This window comes from Orcinus orca, chromosome 9 (assembly GCF_937001465.1).
Source record: "Orcinus orca chromosome 9, mOrcOrc1.1, whole genome shotgun sequence".
Taxonomy (NCBI): domain Eukaryota; kingdom Metazoa; phylum Chordata; class Mammalia; order Artiodactyla; family Delphinidae; genus Orcinus; species Orcinus orca.
In genome coordinates, this window is record NC_064567.1 from 31,899,424 (window position 1) to 31,924,282 (window position 24,859).

Here is a 24,859-nt window from a genome sequence, read left to right on the forward strand (position 1 = left end):
CGCGTTACCACCTGAACCAACCCCCCAACCCCCCGTCCGTGGAAAAATTGTCTTCCACGAAACCGGTCCCTGGTGCCAAAAAGGTTGGGGACCGTTGGTCTAAATTACTAATCTAAGCATCAGGAGAACAGAGTCTTTTGGGAAAAGACAGCTCCACAGCCTCATCTCAACTTTATAACATATATTTAGTGAAAAAGAAAATGATTCCTGATTTTCCTTTCCACCTTTCATTAACAAAGAGGCTTAAAGATCTATTCTAGGGCAAGTCAGGAAGCCAGACTCCTCTCCCTCACAAAATATTGCTCTTTTTCCTTTCATCCTTTTGGTTATTTGGAAACCAGTACATCAAAACTGTGCATTAACACCTAAACTACATGCTGTAATACCCCAAAAGCCATGATGATAGAAAATATATTTCATAAGCCTGAGATCTGGCTGGCAACACTGTAAAGAGTTTTCATAACTGGTTGTTATAAGAAGATTATAAGAAATAAATGTGAAGAGAATCATCTAGAAGAGTGACATGTGAAATAACACACATTTTGCAAGAGAGATTTTCAAAATGTGAAGTACATGAAAGGGAGGATTAAAGTGTTTTAAATCATAGATTCTTCCTGGTAGACCCAAACTAAATGCTTTTCAGAATCAACTAACTAGAGACCTGAGACCCAAGACCACATTAGAGTCATCGGCATAATCTTTAAGCCATGCATATAGATTTAAGAGATAATGGTTGAGTAGTGACCACCTGGAGGGGTGGGATAGGGAGGGTGGGAGGGAGGGAGACGCAAGAGGGAAGAGATATGGGAACACATGTATATGTATAACTGATTCACTTTGTTATAAAGCAGAAACTAACTCACCATTGTAAAGCAATTATACTCTAATAAAGATGTAAAAAAAAAAAAAAAAAGAGATAATGGTTATTATAGAAACAGACTCTGCCCAAAACATATTCTTGAAACTCTGGTCTATCTTTCTGCACCCATTACTTATGCTCCTAGAGCACTTAAAAAGTCAATCAGAACTGTATTGTTATAAATTATTAACAGCATAAGTGAGTTACTTATAGTATACTATAAATTCTAACCCTTTGGAAATTATTATAGCTTGCTATTTAACTTGTGGCAAATCACATGGCAAGTCAATGTCACTTTTTCTGACTGTAAGAAGTGAGAAAGAGAAAGAAAACACATTACAACTAATGACAAAAGACATATCCTAAATAAACGTGGAGGTATCAAATATGTTGTGCCTATTTTAATAATTAAGAGTTTCAATAATCAAGGTACTAAGTGCCAATAGGCAAAGGAAGACTCTTAAATTTACCTATCTGAAAAGGTCTGGTATCACTTACTGAATCTATTACTCCAACTTGAACTCTTTCTGGTGTTACTGTTTTTTAAAAGCACATGATAGGCCATCAGCAAGTGCTTGGTGAATGCAACTGGGTCTATGTGGTATCCATTAAACATATTTCAAAGGAAATCTCAAGAAGAGAAGATTTACTAAAAAACAAAATCCAGAACAACAAATCAAAATATTTTCCCAAGGTTTTGATTTTCCATAAGCATCTTAATTTTGAGATAGTGCAACTTCCCCAAGTTCTCTCTCATTAAGCACCATCCTTTATATGTCTTATACAGATTTATATGTGTCATTGGTTGATATACAGGACAAAAATAATTTGCTGATGGTCTGTCAGTTCCAAGGTAAATTCTATCCCATAGACCAGAGGTCAGCAAAACTATGGCCCAATGGCCAGATCCAGTCACATCCATTGTTTACATTAGCTTTGCCCGACAAAGGCTGAGTTGAATAATTGCCATAGAGACCACATAGCTCACAAGGCTGAAAAAAGTACTATCTAACCCTTTATAGACAAAGCTTGCTGACTCCGTGCCATGACTCTCAGAAAACTGGAGTGAAAATGAATCTTAGAGACCATCCAATCCAGTGATTCACAAGTCTAGATATACCAGAATCACCTGGAACACTTTTTAAAAGATAGACATCATGCCTGGTCACCTCGCCCCCAACGAAGAGAACGGCTTTAACTAATCTTAGAGGACCCTGAGTAATCTCTCTCTTTATAAAGTTTCCACATGCGCTGTCAGGTTGAGAACCTCTGTTCTAATCCATTCCTTCTTGGTACAAATGAAAAATTCTAAACCCAGAAAGTTAAAGTGACAGGCACAAAGCTCAACAAATTTTCCCAACTTTTCCACACTCCCGCAATCCCTTCAGGTTCTCATAAGCCTCTCCTACTAATTCAAGACCCAAGAACATCTTAATGGTGCTTTCTTTGTCTTTCTTGGTTCCAGTAACACACTGGTTCAGAGTTCTTTATCAGCTCTGACAACTGCAGTGGTGAATGACCTAATCATTGGACATGAGCATTCAGGGACAGTGGCAGATATGTGTGATTCCTGAGAGCACCTGGAATAGTGCCTGTATACATGCCAGTCAAGACTTGAACTCTTTCATAGGTTCAGAAGAGAATGTCAGAGCTAACAGAAGCTTAAAAAATTTCTAACCAAAATAGAATTAGGCATCAGGAGCACTGAAGAAAAGGCAGGTTCCCCACTTCTCCTCCCATCAGGTTTCTTGTTGGTCATTATACAATCAGTCACTTGATCTTTACTGGAACCCAAAATAAACACGGTCAATAAAAGGACAAAGGAGAAACAGAGGGAGTTTCTATTGACAGAAAACTCTTCTCAGATTACATCAATCTTGCAAGAACTTTCTGAAAACTCATTAACTGGAATCTAACTGTGAACCGTACAGAGGCACATTCTTCCCTGCTCATCCCGGCGGCTTCCTTTAATCCTGTGTTATTAGGAACACACTCTATAACAGGGATGGCTTATCTGCTGCTGCAATTGGTAAATTAAGGCAGTAGATACTATTCATATGCTCAGATCTTTTAGCTGTGCTCACTAGGATGTAGACAGTCCTGAAAACAGATGAATTGTCAACTGCCTCATTCAAACATTGAGACTATGAGTGTGGGCAATTCACTAGTCACCAGACGGCTTGATAACCACTAAGTCTGAAACATCACCTCATCACCTTTCATCCTTTCTACCTCTTATTTATTTATTTAATTTTCACTCATTCATGGAGGCAAAAATCTAGGTATGCACAGCCTATTTAAGATATATAATGTTTAAGTAGCTAACAATAGGAGACAGAGAAGCTTTATGGTACTAAAAATGGCAGGCATCTTGTGAATCCAAATAAAATAAGTAAGTACACAGCTTTGTTAATTAAGAACACAAAAATTTTAAGATAATAGCTTTAGCAATAACAACTATAATCCATATAGTATGTGAGGAATGGAGCTAAAAAGAATTAACACTTCTCTTTTCATCCCATCTACAGAACAGTATGAGATACACAACTGAAATGAATAGAGAGACATACATGCTATTCATGTCAAAATGAAGAGTGAATTAGAAATAATAGTTTTTAAAACACTGTGATATCAATTGAAATAATTGGAAATCCCCTAACATGGGGGTTTCTAGTGGGAATTATTAAGTTGGACTCTGATAACTCTGGGGTTATTCACAACCTATTACACTATGCTGTTCATAAGGTGACAATGTTCAGATGATTTTTTTTCCAAACTGCTATATAAAACTAGACAAACTAGTAGGTAGAAGTTTTGTTCACTTTTAATGGTCTCTTGATACTGCAAGCATATTTTGAGGAGATTCCAAACAAGAGCTTTTGCCCTAGAATGTCGAGTCTACTGGAAGACATTCTATCACTGTGTTTTATAAACACCGGGAGGTGTCAAGTTAGTAGATGGATATCTATTTAGAGGGCAGGGGAGTGGTCTAAATTAGAGATATGAATGTGTAATGCATTGAGAGATGATTTCTGAAGCATGGAGTTAGATAACAGCTAGAGAAAGTGTAGTTAGAGGAGGGCTGGAATACAGCTGATGTTTAGAGCTCTGCAAGAAGATGAGAGGCCAGCACTGAGAACTATGGAGGAACCAGAGAGGTAGCGGGAAAACGAGGTGGGAGGAGCATCACCCTATGGAGAGAAGAAAGGATCACAAGAAGGACATGTCCATGGCCTAAGTAACTGCTGAGAGGTTGAGAGAAACAAAGATGCTGGCTCTGGAAAGATGTTGGTCATGAGTGCTGGGGATGATGGAAATGAAATGAAGCAGGTTATGTAAAGAATGGGGGGGGGAGGAAATGGAGTCAGGCACTCTTTTAAGAAATTTTGCTGAAAATTGGTCAAAGAAATGGAGTGCTAGCTGGAGATCAAGGGATGGCAGGTTTTTTAAAAAAATATATATATCTTTATTGGAGTATAATTGCTTTTCAGTGTTGTGTTAGCTTCTGCTGTACAACAAACTGAATCAGCTATATGTACACCTATATCCCCATGTCCCCTCCCTCTTGAGGCTCCCTCCCACCCTCCTTATCCCACCCCTCTAGATCGTCACAAAGCATCAAGCTGATCTCCCTGTGCTATGCAGCAGCTTCCCAGGATGGTAGTTTTATGCTAGGGAGAAAGGTCCCACAAAGAGGGGTTGATTGCATATCACTGGCCTTTATACAGGAGCGAAGACACAGAGAGCACTGGAGCATATGAGTAGTGGTGCAGAAGGGTGGTGGAGAGAAAGGAGGGAATTCTTCCTGGTTGCATGTTTTTTCTATATAGTATGTAGCAAGGTCATTGGCTGAGAATGCAGGGGGTGGAATTATTGGAGCATCTAAGAAGAGACAAAAGGTGGGAAAGAACCATCTTAGGGAATAAAATAGAGAATTTATTAGGAAAATGTAATAAAAGGGTTGTTGACCAGTTCTGAGTGCCAACATCTGAGATGTGCAGTCAGTCATAAATGCAAAGATACCTGAGGTTGTGATGAGGAAGTGTTATCCTCCAAATATTACCTCTACTGTTTGAAAGCTAATGAAAGCTAGGCACCTGGGTTAAGCAATGGATGAGCAGTAGAAGAAAAGTCATATTGCCATTTTTATAACATCGTATTTCTGTTGATGGTTGACTCTTTGTTCATGCCTAAACCCAGCCAGATGCATAAATGAAATATTCTTTCCAAGTCTAAAGACGTTTTTCTCTGGGTACCTTTGTACTGAAAAACTAAAAGTGTGTGTCAAACAAAACACCCTGTTTACTGCATTTTAAACTCAGGTCTAAATCCATTTCAGAACTCAATAAAGTAAAGTGAGTTTTTACTTCAGAGGTCACAAGGACCTTTAGTGTTAACATATATGTAAACATGAAATTTGAGGGCAGACCTCTCTCCCCTTCTACTTTCAACGTATGCTAGGTGAAAACCAACAGATTACTGGACAACTTTAGCAGTTGCAGAGGTGGAAGCAGCAAGATGGGAATTAATAACTAGATAGAGGCCCAGGAAAGACCAGTTGTGCTGTTTGGCAGGGAAATGAAAACTAACATGATCGCTTTGATATTCAAAGAAAAGAAAACGACTTTAAAATATATGATGAAATGCAAATATTGATACTTTTCATAGATTGTATTAGAACATAATAGTTTTTTGCAAAGATCCTTTTATGCCAGGAGGTGAAACAATGTCGGAGGCGAAACAATGTCAAAGCACAGGTCACAAAGCCCAGGATGACCATGTGAAAAACTAGAGAAATAAAAATGCCTGAAGGAAATTTTAATGGAGATTAGACATGCAAAACAGACAGACACCAAACAAAGAGAGGCTGTAGAGGCTGTTACATAAACCAAGCAAATTAATGTGACAAACAGAAAGGAATTGTGCATATACGAGGTAAAGAGATGCTTTCAGATAAAGAAAATGAAGTGAAGTGCATGAGGATTTTCATCGTAAAGTCAAAGTTGTAGAAAGTTTGAACAAAGAATTAAATAGATGCCAGCACAATATGTACTTACTACCTTCCTGCTATTTTCCAACAGAAACATTTTAAAGTACATTGACAAGACTCAACCCCAAAAGCGTAAGAGCTAAGTGAGGAGATGAATGGCGTCACTAAAAAGAGTTGGTCAAACTCAAAAAAAAAAAAAAAAAAAAGATGTTAAAAGAAAAGAAAAAAACCCTGCCATAAATCAGGTTAAGGTTAAATTACATTTCAATGAATTACTACAATGCTTTGGTTAAATAAAATATTAAGTCACATAGACAAGAAGAGGGCATGAAAAGGTTTGGATTTTCCCTACAGAAGTATTTTTTATAATGATACTTGTTCTGACAGGAATTGATTATACAAATTTCACAGCTGAACAAATGTGTGCATTCTGAGAACACGTCAACTGTCTCAGAGAATAATAAAAAGAACCTAAGCCAAAAGGGTAATAACAAGTGTTATATAGTCATTCCCAACATGGGTTTCTAGACCGTCCACAAATATAGTATTGGATGTCTGATTTTGAATACAGTACTCCAGCTAGACTAATAGAAGTTGATGATGAAGCTATCCATCCAGACCAACTATACCATCGGATGAAAATTATGCTTTTTTTTTTTTTTTTTTTTGTGGCGATACGCGGGCGTCTCACGTTGTGGCCTCTCCCATTGCGGAGCACAGGCTCCGGACGCGCAGGCTCAGCGGACATGGCTCACGGGCCCAGCCGCTCCGCGGCACGTGGGATCTTCCCAGACCAGGGCATGAACCCGTGTCCCCTGCATTGGCAGGCGGACTCTCAACCACTGCGCCACCAGGGAAGCCCATGCATTTGTTTTTTAAATAAAAAGGGGAAATATGCCTTGATTCCATTTATCTCTCACTCTTGCTGCCATGGCATTTGTGCCCTGGACACAGTGTTACCTCACATACATTACTGCAGGCTCTGCACTCCAAGGAACCAAAACAAGAGAAATCACAAAACCAAAATATGGTCTTTGTACACAGTAATAAATTACATAAATATGTGGCAATATTGACCAAGCAAAAAGAGAAGGCAATGATAAACACTTAAGAATGAGGAGCTACCACCAAAGAAAAAAAAAAAGACTGTGGAAATTTTAAAAATATGAAAAAATATTATGAAAAATGTAATGCTGATAAATTTGAAAACCCAAGATAGGGGAGGATTTCTTAAAAAGATACCAAAAGCACAAAACATAAAGGAAAATACTGAAAAATTTAACTTCATTAAACTTAAAAGTTTCTTTTCATCAAAAGATACTATAAGCTAAGCCACTGACTGAAGGACCATGTTTGAAATGTAAAGAAGTGATAACTGATTCAGAATTCATAAACTCCAACAAATGAATTAAGAAAGAAACCAATCTACTTGATAAATGAGCAATCGAAATGCACAAGCAATTAACAGAGAAGGAATCTCATATGGCCAATAAGTATGTATTAAGCTGCCCTATCTCCTTAGCATTCACTTCATACCCATCAGATTTCCAAAATTAAAAAGTCTGACAAGAAAGACTATCATCAGAAAGTCTACAAATAATAAATGCTGGAGAGGTTGTGGAGAAAAGAGAACCTTCTTACACTACTGGTGGGAATGTAAATTTGTGCAGCCACTATGGAAAACAGTATGGGGAGGTTCCTTAAAAAAATTAAAAATAGAGCTACCATTTGATCCAGCAATCCCATTCTTGGGCATATGTCTGGAAAAGTTAAAAGCTAATTCAAAAAGATACATGTACCCCAATGTTCACAGCAGCACTGTTTACAATAGCCAAGACATGGAAGCAACCTAAGTGTCCATCGACAGATGAATGGATAAAGAAGATGTGGTACATATATACAATGGAATACTACTCAGCCATAAAAAAGAATGAAATAATGCCATTTGCAGCAACATGGATGGACCTAGAGATTATCATACTAATGAGTAAGTCAGACAGAGAAATACAGATGCTATATATTATCACTTATATGTGGAATCTAAAAAGTAATACCAATGAATCTATATACAAAACAGAAACAAACTCACAGACATAGAAAACAAACTTATGGTTACCAAAGGGGAAAGGGAGGGGCGGAGGGATAAATTAGAGTATAGGGTTAGCAGATACAAACTACTTTATATAAAATAGATAAGCAACAAGGATTTACTGTATCCACAGGGAACTATATTCAATATCTTGTAATAACCTATAATGGAAAATAATCTGAAAAATATATATATAACTGAATCACTTCACTGTACACCTGAAACTAACACAGTATTGTAAATCAACTATACTTCAATTAAACCAAAGTCTGACAATATCAAGTGTTGCATGTCATAGCTATGGACCTCTGAGAATTCTTATACTCTCTTGATGGGAGGTTAAACTGGTACAACAGATCTTAGAACAATTTGGCACCATCTTGTAAAGTTGAACGTGGGTGAATTCTATGGCCTAGCAATACCACTCCTGGATAGCTATCCTAGAAAAATCCTGGGCAAGGAGACTGCAAGAATGTTCACCGCAGCACCAGATCTTGATTGTGGCTATTGATGTGGAGGAAAGAAGAGTTATGGGTTTAATGAGAGATAGATAGTGACCTTCGATTTATCCGCAGTGTTTTTTATATCTTAAACTGGGTCTGGGTATATAGTCATCCCTTATGTTATTACCTATACTTTTTGGTTCATCTGAATTTTTTTTCATAGAAGATAAAAAGAATAATACTTACCAAGCTATCCACATCTATGCTAGAGTTTACGGCCCACTGTAGTGTACCCATGATATTCATGGCTAAAGTTAGAATAATCCCAGCTGTTCCTTCTCCTTCACCTATAGGTGGAAAAAAGATATAAACAAACTTTATGCTATTTCTCTCTTCTGTGAGCCACTTTATGTATTCCTAGAAGAGGGCACATATTAAAGTTACATTTTGATTCTGTGCCAGTTTTAACCATTTTTCATCTCAGATCCCCACAGCATGTATCCCTAGTAATAATATGCCCTGTATATAATAAGTATTCAACCAACATTTTAAATCAAAGAGTGATTGACTATTAGGAAAGAGTTACCTTTTTTTTTTTTTTTTTTTTTTTTTGCGGTACACGGGCCTCTCACTGTTGTGGCCTCTCCCGTTGCGGAGCACAGGCTCCGGACGCGCAGGCCCAGCGGCCATGGCGCACGGGCCCAGCCGCTCCACAGCATGTGGGATCTTCCCGGACCGGGGCACGAACCCGTGTCCCCTGCATCGGCAGGTGGACTCTCAACCACTGCGCCACCAGGGAAGCCCAAGTTGCCCTTTTTTAAATGCTTCAGATATTGAAGGGGATGTTGGTGTTGGGTAAATATCACTTTTATCCCTTCTACTATTACTCTGTAAGTAATAATACCTTCAAAGACTTCAAATAATGGACAATGGAAAAAAAGTACTGTGTCTGAATAAGCTCCTCTACAAAGAAGTCAAAAGTAGGAGAGATATGTGTGTGAACAGCATCCAGAAGATGTTTAGATGTACTTCATGCCTTTGCGAGGAGGACTTTCTCTGCCAATCAGATGCTGCTGGGAAGAAAGAACTTCGAGTTTCATGGGGAAGTCAGAACTCATGGGTCTGCCATTTGGAAAAAGAGAAGACTGCTCTTTATGTTAAAAAAAAAATTGACTCGTTCACCCAGGAAGAACAATACTTAAATGTCTAATTAAATAGTTTTTAAGGGCTACAGGGGACCACTAATTAAAATTCATAAATACTCTCTATTCATAGCCCTACAATTTTTCTAATAGGAATGTTCTTAAATTATTATAAATTTAGGTTATCAAGTCTCAATTGAGAGTCAGTCTTTGCATCTGTAATGCATGATAAAACTGTCATAGGGTTCTAAAATTGGGAGAAATAATTCATCCCATTATTATGAATTGAAACTTTGCTTCTACAATTCCTCTAACAGAAAACAAACCATAGATAGCAGGTATGTGCTTTTCATACTAAATCATTTATTCTAAATAGGTAAGATTTATCCAGGGCCCCAATATATTACTCATTCTGAAGATTAAGATGAGAGTAAGATAAAATTTTAAAAATAATAACAATAATAAGTAATATGAGATTTTCAGGTGCTTACTATGGACCAGGCACTATACTAAGTGTTTTATACAAATTATCACGTTTAATATTCACCACAAACTTACGGGATAGGTACTATCATTATGTTTATTTATACATGAGGAAAATGAGGGCTTTAGAGAAGTTAGTTAAAGTGTACAAGTTACCACAGCTGAAGACCAGCAGAGGCAGGGTTGTTATTAGCTGTGTGGCTAACATTCACTCTGGCTCGGCATCTGATTTAATGGATAGGTCCTGAACTATACTGATTGCTAAATGCTTTGACTATCATGCCTGGTAAATCGGGACTCAATCAGATCCTTAACCATTATGTTATAGCACATGATATATTGGTTTGAATTCACTGTTAACAAATCCTTGTTCACTCAGCCCTCTTGGATCCCATTTCAAATAACTTAATCAAAGGCAAAATTTTTTAAAAATTCTGAACTGCAAAAGAGATTTTATTTTGTTTTAAAGTTGCCCCAAATTACTGTACTGCTAAGGATTTAGTTCATTTGCCTGACCCTTTATATTCCTTTCATAGAGTAATTTCCCATCGCCCTAGGCTGAGAGAACAGTGAAGGCGGGGAATCCACTACTCTCACGGCACCTGTGTGGATGGCAGGTGGACCCTTCAGCCAAAATGACCCTGTTTTCGGTTCTTGCCCATACTTGGTAACTGGACAGAGGAAGTCAGCTGTTCATTCAAAGGGCCTGAATGGAGAGGCCATATAAGATCACTGTAGCACAGCTCAGGGACATCAGGGAAGCCAGTCTTCAGAGAAAGAGAAATGAATGAAGTAGCCAGAGGAAGGAGTGGGCACAGCCGGCATCCAGTGCCCAGAGACAGGAAGCTCTGAGTCTGACTCTCCACGCCTGTCCCATTTTCCCTGGAGGCTCCGTGTGCCTCCCACCCTGTGCTCCACGAGGTCCTCCTATAATTCTCCAACACGCACTTCATTTTGTTTGATCCGGATTCTATTCTTAGAAACGAACGACCCCTCAGATTTGGCAGTCACTCTGCATCTCTGTCCACAGTCACATATATAAGATATTTCAACTTTTCTTATAGCTCAGTAATTCACCTTTTTTAATTAGAAGAGCTCACTTGTCTATATAGGTTTTCATTTTACTTACGATGAAATAGTTTACGTTTGTCACCCAAAGATCCTAAAACTCAGAACATCTGTATTTGAAAAACATGGCACTTTCACCTAAGTTCTTTCACTTCTGTGGCAGTTTTTCACCATGCAAAGTTCACATCAGGATGACAAATTGCACCAACAGGTGGTTAAAAGAACAAAATTTACCAGGGATGGAGGTTTTGTGTGTATCTGTATATAAATTTGGATGTTTCTTTTCCCCTATTCAGAGAGTTCTTTAATAAAGAGACCTGTTACTTTTGAAGCCAAGATCCTTTATCAAAATGAGAGTATTAGATGGTTTTTCTCTTTGAATCACAGATTTGTTATCTGACACTCCTTGTATCTCAGTTTTTCAACTGCATACATCTCTAATTCAAAGAAATCATTCATTCAACAATAAACAAAGTTTTTGATCAATTAACTCTCAAAAAATTGATTTAAAGATACCTAAAATTTTTCACCTATAAGAATGTAGCATTTTATTGGTTGGCAAAGCTTTAAATTAAATGCTTAGCTAAATAGTTAAGGAGCTCACAGTACCTGTTGTTAAAATGGAAATGAAGGTAACAGCAATGAAGAAGAGGACAAAAATCAATTCTATTCTCATTTGGAACCAGCGCAGTGTTGATAGATACAAGAACCAGTTGGCAGTATGTAAATTCAGAGCTTTGTGGAACAAAGTTTCAAAGTAAGGCTGCCGTCCAAAGGCACGAAGTGTCCATAGTCCTTTTAAGCTCGTAACAAGATGAGTGAAAATTGGACTTCTGCCTGTGAAATATTCCCATAGAAAATAATGCAAGTCATGTAAACACATAATGCAAATTCTTACTTTAAAAAGAGTGGCTTAAAGAATAACCAAACAACAAACGTCATTGGTTAAAAAGGCTTTTCATTCTGGTGCTGTACTTTGAATAGATGCAATCTGTTATTTTTTTAATGAGTTACCCTCTTTTTTACTTGGTTACCATGGATGGGAACTTATTATAAAATCACTGCCATTATTTATTCATATTCCTTGGCTACCACTGGGCATTGTTTATCTGACTAATCCTAAATTAATCAGAGAAAATGTTTTTCTTTTGAGACAATTTATTCAAGGCCTCAATTAAGAAAGTTTATGTGACTTAATTTAGCAAATAACCTTCAATGCAGAAACACACTGGAAATATATCCCCTGAAAATGCACCCAAACAAAGGCTGTTACTGAACAATGTGCTTCCCAAAGAGCTCAAGCAGTGTTTGGGGGCACACAAAAAGGCAGACCCCCAGGAGAGAAAGGAAAGGTGTCTGAAAACAAGCCAGAGGGAAGAATTTTGTCCAGTACCATTTGGGAACACACACAAACATTTAGTGATAGTAGCACTATCTTTTCAAATTTTAGTTTATATGATTATGAATGGATATCATATACATCAAGCCTCCTAAGACTCTATATACTTGTTTTAAAATCAAAATGAAGTCACATGGTCATTAATTAATAAAAACAATCTATGTGTTCTTTATAATTTACTGTTTCCTTTTCCTACTTATACTATTTTTTTGGGGGGGGATAGTTTGTGGTTTAACATTATATTTTAAATCTGAAAGAAGACAAAGGTCAAATTCTCAATAATAATACTTAAGATCTAATGAATAACAAAAGTATGAGACCCAAGAGAGTTATATATGATGAGAATGTACAGACACGGCCTGGATCACAGTTGAAATAGATGTTTTTAAAAGTCATTGTCATATAATGCAAGAGTTTAAAAATAGGAAAAAAATTTTGGAAAGGTACATAAATCACAGGTAAATATCCACGAATAGCTCTTGTGATATTTTCCCAGGTGAGCGTTGCATAGGCTGCATCATACCTTCAGATTCCAGCTGTTTGAGTTGCTGTGAGGTGCAGAGGAAGTAGCCTCTCAATAGAATAAAAGCCGCTATCACTGGCACTGTAGCTAGGAAGATGTAGGGTTGTAAAACTGAGACTACCGCCATAGCCCCAATCACAATTAATAACAACTGTGGGATCAAAGAAAATACACTGGTAAGTAAATAGTTCCGTGTTGCAAAGTGGACAAGGTATGTTAGCAACATCTTTCTAAATAGGGTCTTCACACTCTGTTCCATTCTTAATACGGGGCAGGTACCTTCATACTGGGAAGGCAGCCACCTCAAAGTACGTTTTTCGTAAGTTCTATCAAAATTCCAAAAATTGTTTAGGTTGCTCATAATAATATTTTGAAGTTTAGAAAACACGGTATTCTTGCATCTTAGTATATACTCACTTCCTATACACTTTAAAGTGCTGTATGACAAATAAATTTTAAATGAACATAATTTTTTTCTAGCCTGGGCTTCTTTTAAAACAAACTTTATATTTTAAAATAATTTTAGTATGAATATGAAATTTTAGGATTTATTTTGTTCAGACAATTTCTGAAAATTGGGCATTCATCTTGGAGCCTTTTGAGTCAGAAAAATCTGGTAGGCTTGGTCATCTAGGCAAGCTGCTTAATTTCTCCAAACCTAGTTGATTAACATTTAAGATTAAAAAAAAAAAAGTATACTTAATAAATTTCACTCCCCTTCCTGTTTTTGTTACTGTTCCTTAAAACAATCGAAGATGACCTAGAGGCTCAAAAAAAAAGAAAAAAGAAGATTTGGGGGGTATGGCTGATTTAATTTGAAATTAGACCACTTTTCTCTCATATATTATCAAATGAATTTTGTGTTTCAGTCAAGCCCATTCATTAGAGACATATCTTCACATTATCCACCCTCAAAACTGGATCCTTGTGGGCAGTCTCAGAAACAAGTTAACCATATTGGTGTTCTTCAGATCAAGTTCAATGCTTAAATTCTATATTTCCAAAGGACACTAAATCCATACATATTAAAAAAAATCTGCTAACATTTGTTCCACAATACCCCATGTGAATAAAGCATAAATAAAGTAACTGTCACAACAAGGGTTGAAAAATAAACCTATCATAACATCTATCTGATAATCACTGAGCCAGTTGTCTACCAACTGCCATGGGTGACATATGTACTTTGTACAACCAATGTACTTTGTACAACACATGTACAACCGATACAGAAATACAGAACATTTTGGTAGATGAAAACATGAATAAGCATGTAACTAAGATCTGCATAAATCTTCTTTGAATGGGTTGTTATGTTCATCTAAAGCTTCGGATGATCATATCTCAATGATACTTTTCTAGGGAAAATGCCTCTAAGGTGTCCATCATCAAATTCTACAATAAGCCGTTCACTCATTTTCTTTCAACAAATACTCAGATAAATACAGTGCCAAACACTGGACTAAGTACATATGATGACTCAATAATCTAAAGAAAGTCTTCTCTATTCTGTTCTTGCCCTACAAGTTCCACCAGTACAATGAGAAAGCCTCAAACGCCCCAGTTACTACATGACAAGACTTCATCAATGGCGAAGGACTCAGTTGTTTAACTGAGGGTATTTATTTCTCAGAAATAGGATCTTTTGAAAAAAAGAGAAAAATTAACTTCCAAGCATTATTTACTAGGAAATACAATTTAATTTAAATGGGCCACCATATTAAATACCAGTATGTCTGAAACACAAATGCTATTGCATTGGCAACATGGAAACGTTCAGCTATTCCATTAGAATCAGGGTTTTTTTTTGTTTGCTGTTGACAGTTGTGAACGGCACTGTGTTCATTTGTCTTGTGCTATTTTTACCATGTAATTCCAATCTGGAGCTGTTGGATTATAACAATGGGTGGGGAAAGTGATCATTATTTTTTCTTTGTTTGTTTTTTCTTTTTTTTTAACATCTTTATTGGAGTATAATTGCTTTACAATGGTGTGTTAGTTTCTGCTTTATAACAAAGTGAATCAGTTATACATATACATATGTCCCCATATCTCTTCCCTCTTGCGTCTCTCTCCCTCCCACCCTCCCTATCCCACCCCTCTAGGTGGTCACAAATTACCAAGCCGATCTCCCTGTGCTATGCGGCTGCTTCCCACTAGCTATCTGTTTTAGGTTTGGTAGTGTATATATGTCCATGCCACTCTCTCACTTTGTCCCAGCTTACCCTTCCCCCTCCCCGTATCCTCAAATCCATTCTCTAGTAAGTCTGTGTCTTTATTCCTGTCTTGCCCCTAGGTTCTTCATGACCATTTTTGTTTTTTTAGATTCCATATATATGTGTTAGCATACGGTATTTGTTTCTCTCTTTCTGACCTAATTATTGCTGATATGGTGGAGATTCTTAGGAATGACAATAACTATTTTACAATAGAACAGGAAGAATTGTGCAGCCAACCCAACCAAGATATCACATAGGGTTTGAGAAGAATGGAGAAGGTGGGTAAACCTGGAAATGGTGAAGTATTCACAAAGTAGATTTCCAGAGATTAAAATTATCCAGAATAAAGCCCAAACTGAGAAGTGGACAGTAAATCTAAGCTTTGAGGAAAATAACTCTATTTGCTTTATAAGAAGCCATCCTTAGGCATTGAGGTCAGAAGCTAATAATTTAGCACTTGTGCAAAACTAAAGGTACTGGTTTAATATGTTTGATATTCTAATTATACAAAGAAACTTTAAATTCTGTCCTAGTTTTTAATTCACAGTGAATAAGAAACAAGTCATTTCAGACCAGGTATATTAGTGAGAGGACAACAAAATAAATAAATAGAGGGACTTCAATACAAGATGGAAATGTGAGTACAGATTCTAATTCCCATTCATCCTTACCCAAATCCTAAAATTCTAGGGGAAAACAAATCAACAGACTATAAAACCTGCAAGGCACCAGATGATAAGAATGAAGGATCACTTTGAAATCATTTAGAAGGTTAATTAATAAATTGATTGATCAATAAATAGATAATAAATACCTATTTAAAACCAGGCAATGAACACCAGATCTGGAATTTCATTCATAATTGATAGTTAGTCCTTGAGAATTTTTAAGCCAGGCATTAATGGGATTAATAGAATGAATAAGGGAAGAAAAAAGATGTAAAAGACACAGTAGAGATCAAAGTGGTGGGACTCACTGTGTATTCATATATTAGGGTAAGACAGAAAGAATCAAACAAATCTAAAGATTTTGAGGCTGATAAGAGAAGATTTGCATATTTTAAAACACGGAGGCTTCTGTTTTGTGAAAAAAATCAGTCACTGAAGCATAGAGATAAGTAGGACGCCAGGATAGTTCTTTTTCTGTGTGGCTTCAAGTTCAAATTTGTCATGTATGGTCCACCTCCAGTATGCCCATCGGCAGCATACGACTTTAATACTGAAAGTGACCATCATCAGACTTATCTTCCTCACTTGAGAAACCTGAGACTCTTAGAGATTAAGTATCTTGCTCAAGGTAAAATAAACAGTGGTATCTGCAGAATAGAATCTGGATCTTTCATTTTCACTATACAATGTTCCAATCCAGAAAGTAAATTGCCCAGAATATTATCAAATGTTAAGAACTAGAGTTAATAGAAATAACATTTTTTTAAAAAAAGGAAATTTACAGGTGTGCTTCATTCTGTGAAAAAAATCTGTTTCTGAAATGTGACTAAAAAGAAATTTAACTAATCTGAACATAAGTATAACCAAAGGGGTTCACAATTTAAAGGACCCCTCTGATGCATTTTTTAATGAATCAAAATTAATCAGATTTTTACTGTATTTGATTGTCATGTACCATGCTTCCTTAATGTGAGACCTCCTTGTAAATAAAATAGGGAAATCAAAATAAAAAAGCCCTGCCCAATCACTTATGAAACAACTAGTGAGCTGCAACAACATTAGAAGTTGAGCAGAAACTACTGAAATTGCCGTAAGAGGAAGGATGAGAACCATCACATGTGTCAAGACGTGTTAATTCATAAAATAAATGTTCAAAACTGCACTCTCCCAAAGGACTTCTGAAGTAAGCCTTACACTGATTCAGAAAATACTCAGCAGACTACAAAAGTTTTTTTTTTTTAATTATCAAGGGCTAACATTCGTGAATTCTTTTGCAATCATGTCAAGATGTCCATGTTCCAGTTTGTACCTGATTTAATAATATTACAGTTGAGACCAGTCATTTACAATCCTAGAACAAGGAAGAAATGTCCGGAAATTAAAGAAAGACATGGGAAACATTCCTTCACATGCATAAACTCAAAGCAGCGGTTAAAGAATTCCAGCAGCGGCTGCTAAGTTATATCCCTAAACAGAGTAACTGAAGGAAACTCAAGATACTAAAGTTCACCTGGAACAGTTAATGTGTTTGACTGTGCCAATCATTCCAGATGAGGTAAACTGACAATCTGGTTTTTGTGCACCTGCCAATGTCAGTTGTGTATACACACAAATGTGATAGCCCGTATGTTATTCTATTTCACAGGTTCTCAGTGGCGGAGGTGGCAAACAACTCATCCTAAGATGGGCAGCATCCTGTTCCAAGTGTCTCTCCAAGGAGGTCATTGCGACTGCGTCATTTACTCTCTGAGGCTCAACCTAAGCCAGACAGTAAGCTGTTTTCAAACCTCGTTCAACAGCCAAGGTTATTAACTCAGAACACTCAAGTTCTGTCACTTATGAAGTCTTAATGCGGTATCCCCTAGGTCAACTTCATCTCCAACCCCTTCTTCCCTTCTCCACTTTCACCAGCAATCACCCCACCCCCAGGACACATGCTCAGAGTCAGGCTGCCCTGCAGGTGTCTTCAGATCTGTCACCCAGGGATAGTCCTGACTAGTCCTGAATTTTTCCTTCCTCTCTCACCTGCTTGAAAACTTACCTGTACTTCTGTCCCTGCATTATGGCCCTTACTGTGAGATTGCTAACTAGCTAATCTTTGCCAAAGTGTTCATGGATGAGACTGGTTGAAACTGTAGTCCACCAGGAAACTGACTGATCTACATTTTAACACGGGCCCTCTGGAGGTAGGTGACTTCTCTTAAATAATGATGCCAATGTCAAAAATGTCACACTTCATGGGCAGTGATTTGGGGGAAAGCGGTCTGCTATACATCTTAAATCACTCCCAAGTAGACAGCTATTATATCTAAATGAGGAATTGCCTTAGGTTTTGGTCAGGTAAACAGTTCTGACTTACTACTGAATTTACTAAATTTATGACTATTTCGAAGATTTTTTTTTAATATTGAAAAGATTTATAAATATACAGGCTTCAACTCTTAATCAGATGAAAAGTAAGCAAGAACTAATTTACTACATTTCCTAATTAGTTTTAAAAAGTGCAACAAAGCAAAGTCACTTAATATTACTTATTTTTACAAACCTGAATGAAGTCAAATATGGTAAGAGGCAGAAGATCATCCAAAACTGCTATATCTTTGGAGAATCTATTAAGAATCCCACCTATAATGTGAAGAAAAATTCTTCAGAAACTAGTAATCTTAAAAATACATATCAATATCTGATGAATTTGATAACTTTGGATCACAGCAGAAGCCTTCAGAACTCAAATACAAATGAGTACATAATCATATATATATATATATATATATATATATATATATAATGACGTACACAATGTTAGTACAAGGATTCTAAGTTGTACAAAGATTCTAAATAACTCTGTGTTCAACTTATTGTCTCCTACTTTTAAACTTTTATAAAATACAGATTGCTATAAGATTCAGGCAAAAACCAAGGTCTTTAATAGAGCCCTATCACAAATTATGTCGGGAATAGGCACCCATCCTACTACTACAGTCTCCCATTTACAAGCCTGAGTTTAGTAATCATTTTCTGCATATGTTCTCATCATTCCCTTATATCTGTATTTTGTAATATAGAGCCTCCGTATCCTTCAACTTCCACACCTTTCTAAAACATACCTCAGCAGAACCCGTGGCTGCTCTCAACCCCTTCCTGCCCACCATGTGGACCTCCTTTGCCATGTCCTCCTTTTCTACCCTCTTCACTGGCAATCTAAGCTTCAGTCTGTCTTCTAAATTAACAGACTCACATTTGTAAGTCTGATCACTTTTTCCTTCAGGGAAGAAAAGTTACACATGGAGTGCTAGGTGGCAGGCACAATGCTAGGCACTGAGATAACAGAGGTGAATAAGCCTTGCTCCTTGCCCTTGAGGAATACGTTGTCTAGGGGTGAGTTAAACCTATAATTATAACATATTACTGTACAAACAAAGTGATATTGAATCTTATCATTTACTCCCCCCCCATTTACTGCAGGATAAAGTCTAAAATTCTTAGTTTAATATTTAATACCTTCCATGATTTGGCCTTAAACTACCCTAGGTACAAGCTTCCTCTTCTCAAACATTGTTTCAAACTGGCTTATTGTTTAAATACACCTTATACTCTCCTACCTCCTTGCCTTTTCCATGTAGCTCCTCTGCCTGAAAACCCTTTCCTCTCATGTCTACATGTTAAAATCTATGTCTCCTTCCTGGCCCAACTCAAATGTCTCTCCTGCAAGGAAGCATCAATTTTTACACCAGCTCAAATTAATCCCTTCTTCCTCTGGACACACTTAATACCTTTAATACATCTTTACAGCACTTCTGTGTTGTAATAATTATATCCATGTTGTACAGTCGCTTGTATACATGTCATTTCTTTCTTCTAGACTGTAAATTTCTAGAGGTCATTGGACCATGCCACATTTATTTTGTATCACTCTGAGCCCTCGGCAAAAAGCCTTATGTAGGAAGAATTCAATTATTTTTTTATTTGTCACTATCTCCTTGCCCTTACTAATGATATTTTATTTAGCATATTTAATTAAACATATTTGTATATCTTTTCATAAATGAATCAAAAATTGAAAAAAGTAGCGTATGGTATTTATTCTGTGTAGAAAATGAAAGTTGCTTTGGTAAAAAATAATATATATACATACATCATTCTAGTGCTTAGTATATTTCAAATGGGAAACAATAGAAAGGGAACAACAGTGGGGAACCGGCATTTATTTCATGTTGGCTATGTAACAGGCTAGTAGATGATGACTTCTTTTCATTCTCACAATGACCCTCTGAGATAATTATTCCTTTCCTCATTTTACAGATGTGGATGCAAAGTCTCAGAAGAGTAACTTGCCCATGATCATCACTCTTATGAGGACAAGCCAGACCTCAAATAATTCCCATGCTCCTTTCATTATATCTCATTGCCCATTTCTCACTGCTAGAATCCTGGGCAAATCCCCTACCTTCTCTGGATCTCAGTTTTCCCATTTAAAAAAATGAAATCATTGGATCAAGGTAATTGGGCATTCTCTTTTAGGTCTAAAATTTCTTAGCTCTAAAACAGAAGTGTGGTGATGAGTATATCCAAATGAGGCAGGGCTTTAGTGATACACAAGGGCTTAAAAGAATAAATGTAAGGAAGATCTTCTTGAATACGAACACTGAAATGTTTTACCCAGAAAAAAATGATGGATAATTCTTATCTTGAGATTTTTAGATACATATCACTCTAAAAATCTCAGTCTTGGAATTTATTCTTTCCTTTATAATCAAGCGTTCCTGTGTCTACCTCCTCTCCCTTGACTGGATTCTTCCAGGGCAAGAACTGTGCCTTATTCATCTTTTCATACCAGTCCCTGGCTTAGTGCCATAGAAAGTAAGTGTTCAACAGATTTCTGTAAGAATAAAACTTGGGAGATTCCTTATTAACCTCAGATTCTTTAAATGTGAATTTGTCTAAAGGGGAATCAATAAAATTGATTACTTTCAAAGTACCTTATTGTCCTTAGTTTTTAAAATCTTTGGTCCCTCTATTTCACTACTCTTACTTTCTGTGGCCTTAATTATTTTTGTTGAGGTATAATTGACAAAAAAATGGTAAGATATTTAAAGTATACAATGTGATGATTTAATATATGTATACGTTGGGAAAGGATTCCTCTCACTGAGTTCGTTAACACATTCATCCCCTTTCATAGTTACCTTTGTGCGTGTGTGAGAGAACATTTCAGTTTTATTCTCTTAGCAAATTTCAATAATACAGGGCAGTGTTATTAATTATAGTCACCACATTATACATTAGAGCTTCAGACCTTACTCATCTTATAACTGACAGCTTGTACTCTTTTACTAACCTCTATGATAGTGTCAAAAATACTTTAAAAATACATTTGGGATCCACCCAACCCATTGAAAACAACCTTGAATGAATTTATGGGATCATCTTTGAACAGTTACATGAAACTAGATTACTCTACCTCATCAAAACACTTTATTAGTAAAAGAATCTTAGAATTTTTTTGATCACTTCAAATCTTCTCCTCTTTTAAACAACAATATACATTGGCAGCAAGATGCTTAGAAGGGGGCTAGATCAAATATCTGAATAGAGAAGGACAGCTGACTCAGAAGGGCCTGCTTCTGCTGCTACAGTCCCATCAGCATCATGTCCTAACAAACTGAGCTACTCTAATTAACTGATACAGAAATATGAGGAGTGACTGTATCTGAGAGCCTATAATACCTGAGACAGGTACCTGCCAGTCATAAGGAAGCTCAACAAAGGGTAGATGCCTGCATGCAAAAGCCAGTGCTACTACTAGAAAACCAACCAACTCACAGGCCCTGTTTGTGGAGGTGCAGTAGCTTCATTTTGTACACCTAGTCAAGTACCTGCTTTCAACGTGTTGAGGGTTGACATAGGGGCTTGAAGAACAGACTGTAACATTTTGTGGTGTAGTATTTTTGACACTCTGATTAAAGCATGCACCAGTGGTAAACCTCTGAAGAGTCCCAGAGCAAGCAAAGTGTCAGCTACTCCCACATAAATGTAAAAAACATAATACGAGCTGGTGTTGGTGATGATCACTGCATAACTGTTATTTGCACTCTTAGTACTATTCCCTTTGTCTTGAGGAAGTACTCTGTAAAGCAAAAGGAAATTGCTATCAGGCAACCAAACTTTCCCATTGAATTTCCAATACATGTAAATGATGCTGAATTTGAGTCTAAAGAAACACAACATATTTCATTAGCAGAGCTTATGCCTTTAACCTGAAGGACTTACTATTGCAAGAAAGTAGATTAAGTTTTTAACCACTGAAATAGATAAAATTTCAAATACTCAGAGAAAATACTAAGTGTGCAAGGTTGTTTTAAATATTGTTATTGCATTTTATGGAAACTAAGCACAACTAAATCCTTTAAAAATTGGTAAAGAGCTGCAGGAACTGCACATGCTCACAATTTTAAACAAAAGAACTCAATTTTCCACTACAGTACTGTGGGGAAATGAAGCAGAGTGGATATTACAATAATTAATAAGACCCAAATAATCAATAGAAACAAAATACAATCCACAATAGGACATGGAATACTCACTTTGGAAGCAGCCACAACAGAACCAAAGAAGCAGCCACCTGGAATGGAACAATACACACTTGATTTTTTTTTCCAGCATCTTCTCCTATTTTTCCCACACCCACTTCTAATTCCACCATGACTAACATTGAAATATATACAATTTCATTTTCCTTTGCTTTTTTCCTGGGTCCAGCAGCTGCAATAATTGCTCTAAGAACCACTATTTGAGGTGAGAACATGTTAAGTTAATGGAATTCCAATTTCACTGAATAAAATACTTTTCCATTTCTCTCCTTCATTCAACAGGAACTGTTCATTGAACCTCACAGGAAAGCTAATACTGCAGTTAAACACTTTAAATAATAAAGTTTGTTTCTTATGAAGAGATTACTCTCAGCCTGCTGGCAGATAATTTATCTGGTTGATGGCTATAAATAATTTCATTTGTCATACAACGATTATGAGGGGCATAACTATAAGACCAATTAATTACTGGAAAAGATGAGATATATATTTATGAAAACCAGTTAAAATCTCAAAAGTGTAAAAATTCATGGTTTTTTGGGGGGTGGTGGTGGTGGGATGAATTGGGAGATTGGGATTGACAGATATACACTAATATGTATAAAATAGATAACTAATAAGAACTTGCTGTAAACAAAATAAATAAAATAAAATTCAAAATAAATAAATAAATAAATTCATATTTTTTAAATAAAGATAAGGTGCATTCAGGTTAAAACATACACTATTGGCACTATTTGGGCTTTCTCAAGGTGGAAACTTTTGGTTGAAGAACAAATGTTCTATCTCATAACTAAACCAAAGAAGAAAAATGTTTAACAACCATGATTTTATTTTTTAGTTTCTGTGTTATTTAAATGATCTGTACTCTGTTCTATTTCAATTTGGCATTGCAGCCTCCTAAATGCTTGGGAAAACAATCTTGTGATGATACCAACACAATTATAATACCAGAAATATTTACACAATTATAAGACTGAAATTATACAATTAGCCTGATAATAACTTTAACAAAGAATCAAATAGAAAAAAAAGGAGAAATTGTAAGTAAAATAATTTGAAAATGAACACAGAGTAAAAATAAATAGGGGAGAAACAAATACGCTTGGTATAAGAAATCTATCTCTTATTTCATAATCAATTTATCTTAAGTATTTAACAGTACCATATAAAAATTATGGAGAATAATTAGCATTAAGAAATTACATTATGAAGTTATATACTTTAAATAGTATATAATTTTTGTTAAATTTGCATACCAGATAGGAGTATAATAATGAAAAATCTAATAGCATCATTCTCACTTTCCTACTTTTTTTCATTATACACAGAGCCTCCATGAACCATATTAATAAAAAGAAAAACCACCTTTGCTTCCTTGAAATTCAAGTGAATTCAAAATGACAAGAAACACAGCAATAATCTAGCTATTTCAAAAGTCTTTGTTCCAGTACAAATGTTTTCCTATTTCCTAAGACTAATCAAATTATTCAAGAACCTAGATAAGGGTATATTTGTGAGGGACTCTTTGGTTATTATAGTCCCTCTTTGTTCCAGTGAAAGAAGTGTCAATAATGTTGGCATTCCAACCTTCTCTGAATGTGAGTAAATCCCAGAAATAAATATTTTATAATATTTACAATAACCAAAGCAGTTGTTCAAAGACACTGGTCTAATCAGTGTAATATAAAGTTATTTCTTGGCTCTTGTGAATAGAGACCACTTGCGGAAGAGACCACTTGTGGAACCACCAACCCAAACTACTTTTATTGACTGGAACAAAAACATTTCCAAGGACTTGACATAATGACTTTAATGAAAATGTCTGGGGCATATAGAAACAATTAAGCAAGCAAGTTCTAACATTTAATTTCCAAAATGTTTGCGGTTGGGCTTCCCTGGTGGCGCAGTGGTTGAGAATCTGCCTGCTAGTGCAGGGGACACGGGCTCGAGCCCTGGTCTGGGAGGATCCCACATCCCGCGGAGCAACTAGGCCCATGAACCACAACTACTGAGCCTGCATGTCTGGAGCCTGTGCTCCGTAACAAGAGAGTCCGCAATAGTGAGAGGCCCGCGCACCGTGATGAAGAGTGGACCCCGCTTGCCACAACTAGAGAAAGCCCTTGCACAGAAACCAAAACCCAACACAGCAAAAATTAATTAATTAATTAATAAACTCCTACCCCCAACATCTTCTTTAAAAAAAAAAAAATGTTTGAGGTTATAAAGTTCATACAGTTTGTGATAGAGTGACAGTACTGAAAGATTAGAGGAAAAGCAAAAAGGTCATTATTTTCAGCTCTTCCAGGGTTTTAAACATCATTCCATAACACATAGAAAATGGTCCCGTCTATATCAGCACTGTCCAAGAGAAATTTCTACAAAA

General features: G+C 36.5%; 1 protein-coding gene across 9 annotated transcripts in view; it reads right to left on the reverse strand.

Annotated features, from left to right (window-relative positions):
• CFTR (CF transmembrane conductance regulator) overlaps positions 1-24,859 on the reverse strand; it is a 196,442-nt gene that overhangs the window by 46,306 nt on the left and 125,277 nt on the right. For all 9 annotated transcript variants that reach the window (XR_004483338.2, XM_033428228.2, XM_049715192.1 and 6 more), the window contains 6 exons: positions 22,468-22,505; positions 21,760-22,010; positions 18,429-18,508; positions 12,997-13,147; positions 11,684-11,911; positions 8,628-8,728 (listed from right to left, as the gene is read on the reverse strand). Coding sequence is in view for 8 of the 9 variants with exons in the window: in XM_033428228.2 (XP_033284119.1) it covers positions 8,628-8,728; positions 11,684-11,911; positions 12,997-13,147; positions 18,429-18,508; positions 21,760-22,010; positions 22,468-22,505 (849 nt within the window). In the remaining variant the exon portion in view is untranslated. The remainder of the gene's footprint in view (positions 1-8,627; positions 8,729-11,683; positions 11,912-12,996; positions 13,148-18,428; positions 18,509-21,759; positions 22,011-22,467; positions 22,506-24,859) is intronic.